This window comes from Arabidopsis lyrata (assembly GCF_000004255.2).
Source record: "Arabidopsis lyrata subsp. lyrata unplaced genomic scaffold ARALYscaffold_3, whole genome shotgun sequence".
NCBI classification, from domain to species: domain Eukaryota; kingdom Viridiplantae; phylum Streptophyta; class Magnoliopsida; order Brassicales; family Brassicaceae; genus Arabidopsis; species Arabidopsis lyrata.
The window spans coordinates 1,900,535-1,918,389 of record NW_003302553.1 but is presented as its reverse complement, the minus strand read 5'-3'; the positions used below and the strand labels follow the sequence as shown (position 1 = coordinate 1,918,389).

General features: G+C 35.3%; 4 protein-coding genes across 5 annotated transcripts; 1 reads left to right on the top strand and 3 right to left on the bottom strand.

Annotated features, from left to right (window-relative positions):
* Window positions 1–1,790: 1,790 nt before the first annotated feature.
* LOC9318469 (E3 ubiquitin-protein ligase ATL6) lies at window positions 1,791–3,428 on the bottom strand. Its single transcript, XM_021031275.1, has one exon. The coding sequence runs from the start codon at window positions 3,205–3,207 to the stop codon at window positions 2,011–2,013; it is 1,197 nt and encodes a 398-aa protein (XP_020886934.1). The 5' UTR covers window positions 3,208–3,428; the 3' UTR covers window positions 1,791–2,010.
* Window positions 3,429–4,759: 1,331 nt separating this feature from the next.
* On the bottom strand, window positions 4,760–9,170 carry LOC9320561 (branched-chain-amino-acid aminotransferase-like protein 1). The gene is made up of 20 exons (XM_002882355.2): window positions 8,897–9,170; window positions 8,539–8,637; window positions 8,372–8,443; window positions 8,165–8,257; window positions 7,941–8,078; window positions 7,802–7,860; window positions 7,614–7,716; window positions 7,349–7,537; window positions 7,150–7,250; window positions 7,009–7,063; window positions 6,838–6,924; window positions 6,693–6,744; window positions 6,529–6,614; window positions 6,367–6,420; window positions 6,209–6,292; window positions 6,026–6,097; window positions 5,869–5,949; window positions 5,731–5,766; window positions 5,409–5,552; window positions 4,760–5,103 (listed from the first exon to the last, which is right to left on the bottom strand). The coding sequence occupies exons 1-19, from the start codon at window positions 8,972–8,974 to the stop codon at window positions 5,424–5,426; spliced, it is 1,668 nt and encodes a 555-aa protein (XP_002882401.1). The 5' UTR covers window positions 8,975–9,170; the 3' UTR covers window positions 4,760–5,103; window positions 5,409–5,423.
* Window positions 9,171–9,754: 584 nt separating this feature from the next.
* Window positions 9,755–12,339, top strand: LOC9318468 (GDSL esterase/lipase At3g05180). Of its 2 annotated transcripts, none has more exons than XM_002884448.2 (5): window positions 9,755–10,099; window positions 10,877–11,077; window positions 11,185–11,351; window positions 11,559–11,829; window positions 11,962–12,339. In XM_002884448.2, the coding sequence occupies exons 1-5, from the start codon at window positions 9,844–9,846 to the stop codon at window positions 12,204–12,206; spliced, it is 1,140 nt and encodes a 379-aa protein (XP_002884494.1). In that variant the 5' UTR covers window positions 9,755–9,843; the 3' UTR covers window positions 12,207–12,339. The 2 variants fall into 2 exon arrangements, with proteins under 2 accessions (XP_002884494.1, XP_020888652.1); XM_021032993.1 differs by having other exon boundaries at window positions 9,788–10,099; window positions 11,721–11,829; window positions 11,962–12,319.
* Window positions 12,340–12,356: 17 nt separating this feature from the next.
* Window positions 12,357–14,423, bottom strand: LOC9320560 (phosphoglycerate mutase-like protein AT74). The gene is made up of 2 exons (XM_002882354.2): window positions 13,727–14,423; window positions 12,357–13,089 (listed from the first exon to the last, which is right to left on the bottom strand). The coding sequence occupies exons 1-2, from the start codon at window positions 14,172–14,174 to the stop codon at window positions 12,575–12,577; spliced, it is 963 nt and encodes a 320-aa protein (XP_002882400.1). The 5' UTR covers window positions 14,175–14,423; the 3' UTR covers window positions 12,357–12,574.
* Window positions 14,424–17,855: the final 3,432 nt, after the last annotated feature.

The window sequence follows — 17,855 nt, the reverse complement described above, 5'->3', positions numbered from 1 at the left end:
ACAGCATTATACATTAACTATATTTATTATAAGGGCTAATCCTTCTGGATGGAAATTGACTAATGATATTTCAAACACGATGAGATCCGTGACCTGACTGGAAACCAAGTGGGGGTCAATAATTTTCATATATAACCAAATTTGCAGGAAGTTATCTATAATAATATATTGTTTCCTTTGGAAAATGCAATAATTCTAAATTGTACTTTGACTAAAGATTTTTTCTCAAAACGTTTCTGATAAATAGATTTCTTTCTTTAAAGCGTAGTAGTGTTTCTTCATGTAATCTTGTGTATAAACTATGAAGTAAAACTCTGGTTTTAAACCAAACACATTATTGAACTGATTTTCCTTAAAAAAGTATTATTTTTGTACTATAAATTAAGAGAGCTATACTATATTCTATATTCAAAGCGAGAAAACAAAACTATATTCTATATTCTTTGTCCACGAATTCACCTCTCTCTCTCGGGACTAGACCTAGCCGCCGCTCTCTCAAGTTTACAAGTTTGCCCAGATCGGTGACCGGAGTACGGTGGCTCCTCTAGCACCGGCTTTGGTCCTCCTTTTGTTCTTTCCTTTCTTGGTTTTAGTTTTGTGTTAATTTTAAGAATCTTGTGGCCTTCGATTGGGGTTTCGATTTAGTTTGATCGGTTTGTGATTTTGGGTGTTTGTCGGAAGCAGTTTGAGTGTTTCAGATTTGTGGTTCAGGGCTCTTGCGAAGATGATGGAGCCGGATCTGAGATCGACGGTGACGGGTATGTAATAAAGCCATTGCTTTTCGCCTTCCCCAAATCCAGATCTGTTACTCGCTCTTGTGCTTCTTGGTGTTTTGATGTCGCGTGCTTGGCTTGTGTGAGCTCTGTAGTTAGCTTTCATCTTGCCTTAGCCTCTCCGCTCACCCTTATTGCCTGGTTTAGCTAATAGTTGCTCGTTTGGTTCGTCTCCTTTCTAAGATGAGGCCCTTGTTGTGTGAAGTTTATGCTAGTGTCGTTTGGCTTCAGATCTTTCTTCTCTTAGGTGGAAGTTACTGGTGATGATTTCCGTTGTAGATGAGTGTCGTTTTTGTTCTTGATTTCGAAGCTCATCGAGGTGGTTATGTTTCGCTCCTTGTCTCTGCGTTTCCAAATCTGGAGGATGTCGGATTGCATCTTTTTGACTTCTATCAAGGTGTTCCTTGACGCACCCTCGTCGCAGCCGCATCTGAAAGTGTTTAATGAGGATCTATTTGGACCTTTACTTGTCAGATTATGAAGTCATTGTTACTTGGTTTCGAGAGATCTTCTCTCATTGTGATAGGAGGAAGCAGTTGTGATTAATGGTTGGGCAGCATTGATATAGCTCATTCGCAGAAACTTCAGAAGAAGAAGATCGATTTGGTTATTTTGACTTAGTGTTTATCTTCTTGTTTATTTTTAGTTTGCCTCTTTTCTTAGTTTTTGGTTTCGTTCTCTTTCGATTTCGGCTTTAAAAGTTTATGTTGTTTTTAGCGTAGACTTAGATTTGGGGGAATTCTTTTTTTTCTCCGACTTTGTCTCCGGGGACTTTTTTTTTGTCCGCCGGCTTAGCTTCTCTCTTTTGGGCTTTAGATTCTGAGGATATCTTTGTTTTCCACCGGCTTAAGTATTTCACCTTATATCCTATCTTAAAGTTTTAATAAAAATCAGATGACAAAAAAAAATATATATATATTCTTTGTCCACGAATAAAACTTTTTATATTGAAGAAACGAGAAACCCACCTGCACCACACCACACCACACCTCACCAGGCTCACCTCATCATTGTCCGTTTTTTATAAGTTTTTTTATACATTGTTTTTCAAAAGTAAATCTCATTTTCGGATCTGACTTTATATGTACGTTACAGAAATTTTAAACAATACAAGAATAATTAAAAAGAAAAAAATTGAGGAAAATGTATTGCTTGTATATCGACAATCCCAAACATAAAAACGAAAAATATGTGAGAAAAAAAAAAAGAGTAGTTATACGGCTAAAAGATAAGTCAACTAAACCGGTAATCTCATCGAACCGCTAGTTGAGCCACTAGCACCGGTCGATTTAACCGAAGTTCCTTCGCCGTCTTTATTGACTCCTCCTCTTGGCACATGTACCGAAGAGTTCCTCCACAAAAACGACGCGTTTCTAAGAAAAGCCCACCGGTCTCCTGCACGTACCGAATCACCACCGGTTGAATTCGGTACAGCGTTGGCTCGAACGCTACCGGTAGCACCTAACCTAATCGAACCATCATCACGACTCCTCCAAAGAAACGAAGGCGTTTTACGAAACAACCATCGATCAGACCGAGCCCTTGACCGGTCAATCGGTTTACCTCTCCTTGAACTCCCTCCCCTAGGAAGAACCAGAAGACTATTCGTCCGGTTCAATTTCCATTCCCTCATTATCCTCTTCCTTACATCTTCCGGTAACCGAAGAGTAAACCGCTCGGTACATTCTCCCGGTTGAACCACCGAATGTCCCGTCGTATGCGATCTCGAGAATTTGACTCGTTTTAAATCAACCGGTACTCCAGGTAATCTCCTCGAATCGACTTCACTCGTCACCACTTGTTCCGGTACCGGAGCAGTAACCACAGGTTCAGGATTCACCACAACCTGCTGCAATTCAAGATCTGGTTCAGTTCCTCCCGGTTCAACCGATTCACCTTCAGCAACCTGTTCAGCAAGATTCGCTCTGCAAACAGGACAAGTCACGTGAGCCTCGAGCCAAGCATCGATGCAGTGAGGGTGAAACACGTGATCACACTTGGGAAGCAAACGCAGCGTTTCGTCGTCTTCGAACTCGTTCAAACAAATCGCACACTCTAGCTCTCCTTTGCCAAGCTTCTGCGTTTTCACATCAGAGTACAAGAACGTAGGAAAAGTCTCGACAACTGAAGCGTCGAGACCACGCGCCGCCGCGTTGACGGTTGCTCTGGATCTAGCTCCACCAGCTGGAGAAACGCCGGCGTCTGGTACGCCGGAGCAGTGACGGAAGTAGATGGAGAAGAAGCCCATGAAGAAGAGAGCAGCGATTAGGATCACGACGATCACTGCCATGGCTGGACTTAGCCTGCCGTAGTTATACGGTTGATTTGCTGGACCGGGCTGTGATTGACTCGCCGCTAGATCCGCTGATGATAATATAAGTAAGAAAACAATCGGCAAAACGCCGGAAAACGGCGTATGATCGGAGCTTCTCATGTTTTTTTTTTTTTGGTGGTTTCCGAATTTTTTTTTTGGCTCTTGGAGAAGAAGAAAGTGAGTTTATAGCGTACTAAAAAAGACATTTGAAGATTCAGAAGAAGAGATGGGGTAGTGATGTCAGCACTTGTGTCAGACTTAAGTTCCACGTGGCAAGAGGAAGGTTTCTCCAATCAGTAAATATGGAAATTTCTTTTCACAATTTGTCATTTACGTTGAATATGCAAAATTTTCTCTTTTGGTTGGTTTCGAATTTTAATTAGTTTGGTTTTTATTTTTATGAAACATCCCTAACAATTTTTATTACATTCAAGTATATTTGTTATTTCTGAGAATAGCAGCTTTTCGGCTTGTTATTTTCCATTTTAATCCGATGGCTAATTTTGTATAGTTTCCTCAAATTTGTGAAATGAATGAAAGTCGTTGCCTAATTGGTAAATTATGTCGAATATAAAAGTTTGTAATCTCTCCATTGCTTTCTTTTAGTTTTCTTTAAACATTTAAACTTTTCAGTAGGCTCAGGAAAACATTTGAAAATAATTATAAATACATAAATCATCCATTTTCATGCGTAACAACATCACACTTTTAAAACCATCTTAATTCTTTAATACATTCAAAACAATTTTTTTTTTTGTTTTAACGAGATGTTTAGATAACATTTGGGACAAGCTTTTTTGTTCGTGTAAAAGATGGTTTCGAAATATAGATTAAAACGTTTTCTTGGGTCAAAAACTATGCTATCCAGAAAGGACTTTTCTTTTTTTGTTTTGGGTTAAATTTTCAACGGTTTTCCAGAGGACTTTCTTTCATAAATTATATAGATGCCCGTTTCCTTACTACAAGAAAATACTCCTTTTTATCAACATAATATCTTGTGATACTTTGCTCAAAAAAAAAATATATATCTTGTGATAAAGAAAAGTCACTAAAGAAAGATCAGAAATCTACTTGCCACTCAAGTAAAAGAAACTCAAAGAGACGACAATACTCATAGAGAATCGGGTTCCCCAATTAACAGAAATAAAACGAAAATTTTTAGGCCATTAGCAAGTTATGCCTTTGAATCTTAACATTAAAACCAAAAAAAAAAAAAGAAAAGAAAGGAAGTTATGCCTTTGAAAAATCGTTTCCTTTTAGTCATGAGGCTTTTATATATGATTATATCTTAAAAAACGAAAATAATTGATGACAAACAACTAAAATAAAATAAAGTAATTGGAATGTTTTTTATAAATATGATTCTGATCCCATTAAACAAACACTTTAGCGAACGTTGGACCATTCTGGGCTCTGACCCTGAGTTAAATAATCAAGGAGGATAACTGCCGCCGGCGGCAACCGAAACGCTATCAGAATTCTATCGCATATCACCTCAATAAATATAAGTAATCTTCAAAATACATTGTAAAATCTATTATAATTTATAAATATTCATGACTCCACAGATTTATATGACATAAACAGATTTATATGACATAAATTATAGATATGGAACTCCAAAGTATGAATGTTCACTAGTTCTCATCTTTCTGGCATTTTGTCAACCATGAATGGAACATATATTATTCAATAAATTGGGAAAGTATGTTTAAAACAATAAAACAAAGATCTATAATAGTCTTGACTATATTTTAATTTGATTCCTTCCAGCAATTAACTTAAAGAAAAATTGAATTTTCTAGAAAAGGAAAAGAATCAACGCTCGAGTGGTGGCTTTATTTATTATGGTCATACTTCTCACGTTGGGTCAAACAAGCAAATGCTGACTTTGATTTAAGTCTACTCGACAAGCTTGACTACACACAGTTTTACATTGCCACGTATAAACTACTCGCCGTTTTGGTACCAAGATAAGAAGAAACGACTATAAGAAGGCTACAACATTGGCATCCCCTGAAAAAAGAAAGAAAGCTTCTTTACTTACATGAAAGGAAATCTATTAATTAAGATGACGCAAAAGCTTCATGTTTTTTCCTCAAAACCAATTGAATCATGTGAGAGTTGATTGCTTTTTATTATTAAGTTCCCTCGTGGCTCTGTTTCAAAACCTAAATAAACGGTATAAAGACCCACTTGAATCATGTGAAAGTTAAAATGGTTTTTAATCTACTCTTGCATTTGCTAAGCTATTATTAAATCATAACCAAAATTTTTGATATACTATCTCAGATAGACGACTATTCAGCAACTTTGATTACCTCTTGTTTTGTATTTCAGGGTTCTTGGTAAGTAGGTATTGGCACACCTGAATCCTCTGTCAGTTTCTTGTAAGCGTTTTGCAGTGTTCTCGTTACCGGTCCAACTTTGCCGTCACCAATCACACGTCCATCGATTTTCACAACCTGTAACAAAAGAACAGGATATTTTTTCATATGGTTCAAGTAAGATCCCCTGAAGATTTCATCAAGAACTTTAGATATGACTTGCATCTATTCAAAGTTTTAATTAATGAATGTCATAGATTCAGGTGCAGAACGATTGAGCATGTTTTATTCGTAAGCTACTAGAGACTGTACATACCGGGCTTAGTTCCCCCATAGTTCCAGTTGTCCATACCTGAAAAAACAAAACCATTGTTAGATTATCTAGAGAAAGAGAGAGAGGCACATATAATTCAATTTGACCCCCAAAAACTGATAATTTGTAAGCTGAAAGAACCTCATCGGCTGTATGGAATTCGGAGAGACTGATTCTTCTTTCTTCTAAGATGAAGTTCTCTTTCACCACAAGTTCCATGACCTTGAAAGGAAGATAATAGAAAAGAATGGTTTATATAAAATTCTTAACAAAACGAAAGTGAATGTCTCTCTCTTACGGTAGCTCTGGTTATGCCAGGGAGACAGTAATCTGCGTGAGGAGTAAGTACACAGCCTTTCTTCACCATGAACTGTAGAACAAAGTAAATTTTTGTTGACAATATTAGCTTTCTATAGTCTCTTAAAAATCTACTGAAATTTGATAGAAAAGCATGCTGAGGAATCATCAAAGGATTACTTACAATGTTGGTTGCATTGGTTTCAGACACATAACCATCCTTGTCAAGCATAATGGCATCAGCGGCATTCGTGTTGTTACTTTCAATCTGATTGTTCCATTGCAAAGAAAAATTAATCTCACAGCGTCAATTCTTGAACTTTCTTGTTTTGAAGACAGTACCTTTGCTAGTATGTTATTGAGAAGGTTGTTGTGATGAATCTTGGAATCCAAATTCTGACAAACCAAAAAGAATTTCAGAAATCAACAATATTTTACAAACAAGTTTTTATTTTATTTTATTTATGTTATATCATGAACAGAAACGTGGAACCAAATTCATACATTAGGCGAGTTGCGGCGTGTGGTTGCGGTCACCAGCACAATTCCACCATCATTGTCATACACCGGAGGCTTCCATTCCGCAAGCACTGCATTATATGAAAGAATTGAACTCCAGAGTAATCATTTTCGCACAATGAGTTGTTAAGATAAAGCTGAAAGGTTACCGATTAAAGTACATCCATATCGATTAAATGCAGGGCTCATTCCAGAAGTTACCTTAAAGAAAGAAGTTGCACAGTTTTCTTTACTCTAAATGGTCGAAATGAAAACAGAAGTTTCTTAAATCGGTTTCAAAGAAACTTGAAATACCTTTTTGCCTCGAGTTAGAGACAGCCTGATATGTGTATTGTCAAACATACCATTGGTTATGAGAGTTTTGAAGATTGCTTCTTTTATCTGCATGTTTTGCCACAACTAAGCTATCGTGGTAACATCGTTTTGAAATAACAAAACTTAGCACTACAATCATCAGATGCTTACCTCTTCACGCGCTGGAACATTTTCGAAAGCCAGAGCCTTTGCTGAATCAAACAACCTAATCCAAGATTCCAACATATAAAACAAGATTGCTTAGAAAACTCTGTTATTTGCTTCTTGGTTTCTGGATATGACTGTTCTTACCGATCTAGATGTTCTTCAAGCTTAAATATCTTTCCCTTGTAAATCCGAAGTCCTTCCCATACCGAGTCACCGCCTTGTACAACCGAGTCAAAAACAGAAACCTTAACAAGAATAAGAAGAAATAGAACATAATCAGTGTTCCAAAATGCAAATCAACAAACAGTGAGTTGTCAAGTTTTCTTCCACATTTCAAGCACACCTTTGCCATCTCACGAGGCAAAATCTCGTCACCGACCCATGCAAGAAGTTTTGCGTTTTCAGGAACTGGGAGACTAGGAGCAGGCAAGGGACTACTCAAGAGGGAGGAGCTGTGCTTCACGTGGCTCCTGAGAATGTTGTAAAGCGGTAGACTTTGCTCCAGCAAATCGTAGTGCGACAAAGGGAATGTCTGAAGGAAAAATAACAATATTAAACACATCTTAGATTGATTTCAGAACCATTAACCACAACAAATAAGGCCTTACCCGAGGATACTTCTTTGGAGATGAGAAACCCGTTGATTCGTGCACACTCTTGTACCACCATGGTGCCCATACTCCATCTTCTGGTATAGGACCAGCCTTCCATCTTCAAGAAAACATAACAAACCAAAGTGAAATTTAATGTTTTGATATCTATCAAACTATAAGAGTATGATAGGAGAGGACCGTACTTAAGCATAGAGGCTTGAAATGGAATCTCCAAATCATCACAAAGACCGCGTAGTGTTGTCTGTGTGTATATATGGATAGCATAACATGTAAGAGAAAAAGACATCTTTGTGAAACTTTTACGTATTACAGAAACAAAACCTCGGGATCTCGCTGAAGCTCATCCGCATCGATGACTGCTGGTGGTGTTCCCATCTGACAGAGATCACTGTATATCGACACTAATTCCCCCAAGCCTAATTCGAGAAACGATGGAGGGTGTACTTTCTCAAAGGAAGGCTGCAAAAAAGATAAACAGAGAAGAACATTAGATGAAACATTGGCTAAAAAGCTGCAGAGAACTGGCGTTTGATGCGAAAGCTAACCAGTATGTTAAGAGGATTTCGTATCAATATGAAATGCTTTCCTTTTCTCATCAGTTCACTTGACAAACCGAAAAGCCGCTGCTTCGAGATATGCTGTTCAGAGGGAAAAACAGAACAACTTACTATCTTTTAGAGAAAGAGACAAGAAGAAAGTTTGACAATATGAACTTTGAAGCTTCAAAAACAAACAATCAGAGACCTTTTTACCTTACAATACCGGTACTTCTTCGATCCAGATCCATATATGACATCTTTCACAACTTTATCTCCACTGCACTCCTATTTAAATTACAAGACGGGAAATAAAACTTGTTTACTCAAAGAAAGACTAAGAAATAAAATCCTAATCAGTTACTACATAGAGAGAGACATACCATCTTGGAGAGAACCTCGTCTCTGTATGGCCTATCAACACCTGTAGCTTTAAGAAATGCTGCATACAACGGCTCGTCGACAACTTCAGTGTCATCTCTCTGAAACATGGACACAACAACAATTAGAAAAGAACACCAACGAATTTCCACAGTGATTCTTTCTAGAGATCTCATGTTTTTTCCAAGTTATTTATTAGATAAATCAAAATCTCTAAAACTCATACTCAATTTTCTCAGAAGACACAAAACAAGCAAATCAGAATTGAGATTTGGTTTTGGATGATCATAATCTTTAGAGCTAACACTCATAATTCCTGGAAAATTTGTCAAGAAGATAGGAACAAGTTTGGTAGGGTACCTGAGCAAAGGAGTACATGAGGCTGGTGCTGAGAGATCTTGGTGCAGACCATGAGTGAATCACCTCCGGTTCTGCCATTGACGACTGTGATCAAAACTCTAATCTCTGGTCTCTAAGTAAAGTGTTGCGACTTGTGAAGTGTGAAGTGTGCACCACATGCACACCTCCAAAAAAAGAAAGAGGACAAGAATTTGGACAGAAACTTGCACGCATATCAATTCTTTTTCTCTGCTTTGCTTGGAATTTAGTAAACAAAAAAAGATGCCAACTTTGTGTTACCTAATAATATAAAATACTAATAAGTAATAACTTACATCAAAATAAGAAACCTTAAAAATAATGTAAGAAATATCAATTTAATAATATAGCGAATCGTGGTTAGATGACCGGAATTCACCATCTTTGCCATTCGTGGTTTCCTCATAGTTACGTTGGCTTTGAGAGCCCGACGATAGATTTGGACACGACACGGCGAAGCTAGAACTCCGGCGAGATTCTTAGTTCCATTATTTTTTTAGTAGAGCCTAGAAAGGAATATTTGGGCCTATCAGGCTTAGTGGGCCTCACCTAAAAAATATGCAATTATAAAAAATAAAAAAAAAATTATTATTGAGCTTTTTATCTTCGGATATCGTATAGACGTATAGTCGACACAATATTGAAATTGATGTGATTTTTTTTTTGATAAACCCTAAGAAATTGATGTGATTTCCGTATATAAAACCAAAAAAAATGTCACGAGAGGAAGGACTTCATCATTTTGTTTCTATCCATATTTCCAAGCAAACTCACATTCCACTTTCATAACATTATGTATACACGCATATATTTGTATCCACATAAGGATGTATATTTTTCTTTTCTTTTCTTTTATATTTGTTAAAATCATAATATATAATGTATACAGTATGTAAGAATGATAAGACTCAAAATACATTGTTTGAGCCATGGAAACTCTTTTCCACACTCTTCTTACATTATTACTATTCGTAGCCATCTCTCAAACTCTGCCTCCTCTCGCCGGTTCTTTCCCGATTTCTAATATTTTCCCGGCGGTTTTCAACTTCGGAGACTCTAACTCCGACACCGGAGAACTTAGCTCCGGTCTTGGATTTCTTCCCCAACCTTCCTATGAAAAAACCTACTTCAGATCTCCAACTTCCGGAAGATTCTGCAATGGACGTCTTATCGTCGATTTTCTAAGTAATCATTCATCATTTCTAAATCCTTTATTCTTTAAAATCTATCATTTTATTTTTATTTTTTTTTTTAATATTATTATTTTATTTTGTACCACGGCAAAATTGACAAATTGTCATGGTTTCCTGTTTTTACTGGAAGCGTTGTTGCACTTGCATGACCTACAAACAAACTAGTCGACTTAAAAACATGACTTTAAAAAAGTTGCAACTTGCAAGATGTTTTGATTGATCTTGATATAACGCGGTTATCACGCTCATGTAGTTTACATTGTAGGTATTAAGGATTCTTATGAACCATAAGAGCATGTTTACTCATGATTCTTTTGTGGGTATCATCCCATGAATAATAATAAAAAATATATATTTTAGGTTGATATTTGAATGAAAAGTATCATTGGAGTGAGTCTATTGATACTCATTTTGGGTTTCAACTCATGAAACAATAATAAAAAACTGTTAATGATACTCATTTTGGTTCATGAGTAAACATGCTCTAAGACTCTTAGAGCAACCACAATGGTTAGAAATAAGTTTTGAGTTTCTTATATTTTAAATATTAATATTTTAATATAAAAATAAATAGACCACTAAAAAGAAGACAAATGTACAAAAGGTTTCTAAAATGTTTAGAAACATTCCTTATATAAGGTATGTTTCTTGTTCTCTCTCTTCTTTTTCAATTTTTTTAAATATTTTAATGTTAAGGTATCTTGTAAGAAACCTCCATTGAGGTTGCTCTTAACATGAGAAGTTTTTGAATGGGCTTTATGTTTTGTAGTGGAAGCAATTGATCGGCCCTATTTGAGGCCTTATTTAGATTCGATAAGTCGACAAAGTTATCGGAGAGGCTGCAATTTTGCGGCGGCTGCGTCAACGATTCAGAAGGCGAATGCTGCATCCTATAGTCCCTTTGGTTTTGGTGTTCAAGTTTCTCAATTCATCACCTTTAAGTCCAAAGTCCTTCAATTGATACAACAAGGTAACTAAATATCAAATGATACCAAAAGTTCATCAACATTTTAGACTTAGTTGAATCATTTAGTAACGGACCAATGTACTTTTTTTTCTTTCTCTTTTGTTTATAAGATGAAGAGCTCGGAAGATACTTACCGTCCGAATATTATTTCAAAAAAGGATTATATATGTTTGATATCGGACAAAATGATATTGCCGGAGCATTTTACTCCAAGACATTAGATGAAGTTCTAGCTCTGGTTCCTACAATCTTAGATATATTTCAAGATGGAATAAAGGTTAGTATTTAGTTATTTACATGAATCTTAAAATCCTCTCTCTTTTTTTAATAGAGTTTGAATACAACGCCATCTTAAATAAAACGATAAATGACACTTAATTGTTACATGGATACTCATTTTTTGGGGAAATATTTGAATTTGATTTGAGTCAAAAATATCATCATATTATTATTAATTTAATTCATTGTGTAATTCTTGATCTAGAGATTATATGCAGAAGGGGCAAGAAACTATTGGATACACAACACAGGACCACTTGGGTGTTTAGCACAAGTTGTGTCATTATTTGGGAAAGACAAATCAAAGCTTGATGAGTTTGGTTGTGTCAGTGACCATAACCAAGCTGCTAAGCTTTTCAATTTGCAGCTTCATGGTCTTTTCAAAAAACTCCCTCAACAATATCCCGATTCCCGTTTCACATACGTAGATATCTTCTCTATCAAATCCGACCTCATCCTGAATCATTCCAAATATGGTACGTATTTATAATCAGTTCACTCAAATTAGAAAGCACTATTTACTTTTTGTGTTAGTGGTGGCATTTGAACCGGAATGCCATATGTGTAAATGTAACAGTGTTTGAAACTTTTTTTTGGTATGGTAATAGGTTTTGATCATTCGATAACGGTATGTTGTGGAACGGGAGGACCGCCACTGAACTACGATGATCAGGTTGGTTGCGGTAAGACAGCAAGATCAAACGGTACGATCAAAACCGCCAAACCTTGTTATGATAGTTCCAAATATGTTAACTGGGACGGCATTCATTACACCGAAGCTGCAAATCGGTATGTTGCGCTACACATTCTCACCGGTAAATACTCTGAGACGGCGTCATCTTTGAATCTTTAGCAATGTAACAAAGAAAGTTACATTATCATTTTCTTTATTGATTACATATATCTATTTAGTTGTATGTTAAATGGTTTATTTATGAGTATATGAATAATTTCCATAAACTTAAACTGTTACATTTTTCTAACTTTCTTTCAAAAAGATAAATGCTTTGGCACAGTAAAATGAATCTTTCAAATTTCCTGTAATGTTTTTGGTGTTATAACAATGTGTACAACACTTCTCCACAAACCAAAAGCTACACAAACTAAGAAACCAGAAAGCTTCATAAGTAAACGGTACAAGTTATTATCAAAATCACATTTTTCTGAATTTCTTTAGTTAAACTTTTCTTCTCATGTATGCTTTTGTTCTGTAAAAAATTATCAGCAGCATTTTCCATTGTATAACTCTGGCTCATTGCTATATTCTGAACTCGTTAGCAGATTTACCCTTTTTCCCTCTTCTTCTTCTTCTTCTTCTTCTTCTTCTTCTTTTTCTTCATTGGCCTCAGTCTCATACTCTCTATCCGAATCTGCCATATGATCGAAGAAATCACCAAAATACCACTTACAATCTTCTTTCCATTCGCCTTTATGCGCGTTAACCCGCCACTTTTGATCTGCAATCATCTCTGGTGACAGTCCCCATGTGGCTAACTCTTCCTCTGTGTGATGAATCGCCAAGCTGTAATCACCGCCTTGTCCTAATTCCATTACTCTAATCTCACTGTTCCCTGGATTGTTTAGTCCTTCAAACTGTTCCACGGTCCACTTGAACCATTTCATCAGAAACACACGCGATGTTAAGCCGTGTGAGACAATCACAAAGTTTAGCTCATGAGACGGGTTGATGTGTAGTCTGTTCATGTCGATGTCTCTCCATAGAGACTCGAGAAAACCTGTATAGCAACACGCAAACAGACCACATCATGTCTTAATTTCTTCTTGTTTACTCACACAGAGATTGATGGAAGAAAACAAAGCAAAGAGAAAAGACAAAACAACAACGATGAAACAATCACATGCCAGGACTAGCTAAATTTTTCCATTTTGGTGACATTTCAAAAGAGATTGATGGAAAGTAAATATTAGACTTTCTTCTGATTCTGAGAAAAACCTTTTCCTTTTCTATTCAAGACCACAGCTAGTAAAACGCATTTCAGCGATTTGCTGGATCCAGCGAAAACTCAGGTTTTAATAGAATCTTCATAACAGTGAATGTGAGCATAACCTGAAATCAAGCATGAATGGCATCAAATGAAATCGATTCAAGGGTTCTAAGGTCAGATATCAACCAATTCCTCTTAACAGATGCATTTGGTTTAATGTCATTGTTCTGCTACTTAACCAAAAAGTCCTCAACTTTTTGCTACTTGTACAGGCCAGGATCATCGAGAATGATCTAAAATCATGCTTAGCTAAACTAAATTATCATCTCAGATCAGTCAATATACATATAGATAACGAGATATGTAGACAATCAACAATGCGAGTAAAGTGAGAAAAATTTCGAATAAGCAAGGAAGTGAAACATACTGGAGACGCGATCGAAGACGTCGGCGGCGGATTCTCCCTCCGGGAACCGGTAGAAAAAGCGGCCAAACCTCTCTCTCACCTTCTTCGTTGCTCTCATTCGCTCTTTAACCTGGAAATTCCCAAAATCCTGTTCCCTAATTCGACATTCTTCGCGAACACCAATCACACGGCGACGCGAGAACGACCGTCCGATCTCCCGGAGCGTAGATCGAGTCCGATCGTACGGCGAAACGTAGAAGTACACACGCCACTCCGGTGAAGAAGGATTTGAAGAGATCAAAGCGTGGAGACGAGCTCCGGCTTCCTGCGCCTGAAGCAAACCGGAATCCGTTAACTGGATCTTATGATCCGGCGTCGTTGTATACGCCGTCGTGTCGAGATTCCCTTCCGATTCACCGTGCCGTACGAGGATGATCCGCTTCGGAAGCAGTTTATTGTCAGGACTCATGGATGATTCAAAAAACGGAGAAACAATTTTTCTAGGGTTTTTTTTGTTTCCCCGGAATCTGAGAAATTGCAATTTGAAATTCGAATCAAATAGAAATGTGAGAATCGAATTTCATGAACATTCCTTCTTCATCCAGATTCTCTGTGTAAGTGTGCTTCGTTTGCATTACCTTCTTGCTCAAGCTTAAGCACCAAACCAGTTTTTCAATTTCTTTCTTTTATCTAAGTTAAGTAAAATTTGTACGTAATGTTAAAGCTAAACTAGTTAAGTAATGTTTTTTTTTTTGGTTAACAACTAATATTACTTCTGTTTTTATACAGTGAGATTAACAATTAAAATTTGACGCACAGCGAAAAATTCCAATATTATCCACGTCTGCTCCATTACATATTACACCAGAGAACAATTATAGTATGTTTTTTTAATTGAACAAGGTCAATCTGGATTAGTTTTAAATTTCAACGTGGCAAACCACCATCTCTCTTTTGTTTAAAGAATTCATTGACGAATTTTGAAGAAGTTAATGGAAAAGGATTTGTTTTATTTTTGGTCAACAAAGTAAATGTTAAATAAGAATCGTATCTCAGTATCTCATGTTCACTCATATGGGCCAAATAAGTTAGCCCGGTAAAAGATTTGTAGACCAGGATGATTAGCCCTTTTACAATTAAAGAAAAAAAAATGTCAGCTAATTTATAGTTTCTGAAAACCTGTTGGGCTTTATCTATATTTTAGTAGGCCCATGTAAATGTAACCTCATTATAACAATTTATTATACACACTCGTCAACTAGATAATAAAAATCCTTTCTTTTTTGTCAACGTAAATTCGTCTAACGTTCCTTAAGTCCTTATTATAAGATAAAACACAAAATTGACTGAATCTTTAGTTTTGGTCGAATGATAATTATGCTCCGAGTAGTATGGATCTTACTCACGTTCAACTACAGTTCGCTATTCAAACATTACAAATCTACAATATATATTGACTAATTTTACGTACAGACCATCACAATTTCATAATCAGTAAGTCAGCACTTAAAAATTACTCCATGATATAATTACAGATTAAATTGTTAAATACTGAAGTTTTCTCAGTCTTTTTATTTCTTATTTTAAAAAAAAAAGGTATTAAATTTTTTGAAAGATCAAATGTACATTTAGGATAAAAATAATGAAAACAATTTCTCGGTCTTTTTAGACACACTACCGTACTTTCAAATCCAAAATATCAAAGATATGTATAGTTTTCTTTCATATAAAAAATAACACCAAATTTAAACTACACATGAGTTACAAGTAAAAATATATATATTCAGTTTGTGGTATACAAATATGGAATAAAGTCTTCACTAATGATTTTACAAAAAGATTTCAGGAAACAAGTGAGATATATTTCGATCGATTGATTGGTCAAAGTACCGTTTGTAAGAAAGATCATTAGATATGCATAACATGTCACTATTACGTGCTCTAGAAAAGGGATTTATTAGGCTTACTAAAATATCTTACATGTCTTGTTCCATAAAATATGATATATAAAAAGGTTGCGTTTGAAAGAAATCAACATCCTATAACAAGAAAATAATAACAATAAATTGTGATAACCTTCACAAGTTTGGATAGTGGAAATGGATAGGTTTCTTGTCCTTTTCACTCTTGATTCCTTTCAGACCTTTTCTTTAATTTCAAAGAGATATTACTTTCATGACCAAGCCTAAAGGGTTAAACCACCATATGCTTATTATCTTCTATTATAATTTTGAATTTATTCTTCTTAATTATGGGACGTAAAAAACTTCTTTGTATACAAGAAGTGGTCCTGAAAGAGAAGATTCATTTGTGGATACAACAAAACCTAGTTTTTCTACTGAATTAGACCCGCTAATGATCATGAAAAACCGCAAAAGGAACCAATATTACAACGAAATGTGTACGGGTGGGTACAGAAGAAATGGACAATCCCATCTACACTATGCAGTAATAAGGATAGTGTCTGATGAAGATTGAATCGATTGCCAATTCCTTATCATATTGTCTTGACAAAATCTTAGCTACTGAGAATGATTACCATCAAAAAAAAAAAAAACGTGTGATAAGACTTAGGATGGGCATTGGCCAATTGGGTAGTTAAAATATGAAAAGGGTGGGGTCTCATATTCTCTCACTTGTCCACCATAATTTAAGACGTCTCGCTCCTCTATCTTCAACAATCATGCATCCATGTATTGTTAACTAAAACAAACCCCCCAACAAAAAAAAATCATCCATGTCAACGATACTGAAGAACGATACAAAACCATATGATGCTGACGCACAATATAGAATTATAACCATCATCGTCATTATGTTGGAAACACGTTACACTATGCTTGACTTTACATGTTATTAAGTGAGTTAATTAGTTAACACAACTCCCATTTAAACTTTATAGTCTTCGCGTTTCTCAACAAACTCCCATTTATATTGTCTTCACCGATAATATAAACAAACCATAAACATATATATTTCATTTATAAACCATTCTTTGTTTAAAACAGATGTAGGTACATTATTTTATTTTATTTTTGATAAAAGGGTACAAATATTATTTGTTTTGCAAAAATTACTTTAGGCACATATATTACTTTACCTCGTATTACAAATGAAAAGATGATTATGGTACCTTCGTTTTTTTTTTTTTTTAATCAGTTTAACCTTGGTTACAAAAAAATGAAAAAGATATTGAGACCATTATTAGTTGCTTAGGTGGCAAATTTTTGTAGATATATTTTTTGTAATTTGTTTTTTGTCTAGCATTAATTAGTTGCTTGGGGTAAACTCGATCCACATTTTTTCCTTTATTTTGAAAGAAAATATTTGAATTTTAGAAACATCATCCTAAAATATTTATATCCATGTTTTGTTTTAAAAATAATACGAATTTGAAATAGGATGGAGAAATTTACTCAATCTTCCCGAGTCTTCCTAGAATTCTACCTAAACAATGATAATTTTTTAATTTTGGCAAAAATACTATACTTTGACTAAGACATGCGATTTCGACAAAAAAAAAAAAAAAAAAAAAAAAAAAAAAGACTAAGACATGCGTATGACTATGAAATATCAAATTGTCAAACTTTACTGAACAATAATATCACTAAAATATTATTATGGCTTTTTGTGAGTATGTTTTGTAAAATGATTTGAGTAAAAAAAAAGCAAGTAAAAACAGAACTGTAAGTTTGACGAACGCATAGCTAAGGACTCCAACGGTTATGTTGATCAGCCATTAATATATTTTTTTAATTATTCATAGAGTTTTTAGATAATATATTTTACTAAACAACACTCATTTGAAATAATTTAGGTATTTTTGTGAATATGTTTGTAATTGATTTGAGTAAAAATAATTAAAACAGAACTATAAATTAATTAACGGTAGATACGTCCAACGACTATGTTAGTCAATTATTGTAGCCCGTAGTTTTTTATTTGTTATTGGTAAACACTAAAACATGGTGATGTACTGATGTAGTTTAATCACATTTATGTTGGCAATATGAAACACGTTGGACTAGAGTAATTTGGATATGGCTTCAACTGAATATTTCCTTTGATTTTGGTCAGTTTATTTCTTAGTCTGGTTAATCAGTTGTAGAAAATTATAAAGTTTCTGTGATTTTTATCACTGGTAATGTTT

Coding starts and splice junctions, on each gene's coding strand:
- LOC9320561 (XM_002882355.2), bottom strand. CDS start 8,974: ATGGCAGAACCGGAGGTGATTCACTCATGGTCTGCACCAAGATCTCTC. Junction 8,258..8,371: donor AGAAGTACCGGTATTGTAAG/GTAAAAAGGTCT, acceptor CCCTCTGAACAG/CATATCTCGAAGCAGCGGCT. Junction 6,745..6,837: donor CTCTAACTCGAGGCAAAAAG/GTATTTCAAGTT, acceptor TCTTTCTTTAAG/GTAACTTCTGGAATGAGCCC.
- LOC9320560 (XM_002882354.2), bottom strand. CDS start 14,174: ATGAGTCCTGACAATAAACTGCTTCCGAAGCGGATCATCCTCGTACGG. Junction 13,090..13,726: donor CGTCTTCGATCGCGTCTCCA/GTATGTTTCACT, acceptor GTTGCTATACAG/GTTTTCTCGAGTCTCTATGG.
- LOC9318469 (XM_021031275.1), bottom strand. CDS start 3,207: ATGAGAAGCTCCGATCATACGCCGTTTTCCGGCGTTTTGCCGATTGTT.
- LOC9318468 (XM_002884448.2), top strand. CDS start 9,844: ATGGAAACTCTTTTCCACACTCTTCTTACATTATTACTATTCGTAGCC. Junction 11,352..11,558: donor TATTTCAAGATGGAATAAAG/GTTAGTATTTAG, acceptor TTCTTGATCTAG/AGATTATATGCAGAAGGGGC. Junction 11,830..11,961: donor CCTGAATCATTCCAAATATG/GTACGTATTTAT, acceptor GTATGGTAATAG/GTTTTGATCATTCGATAACG.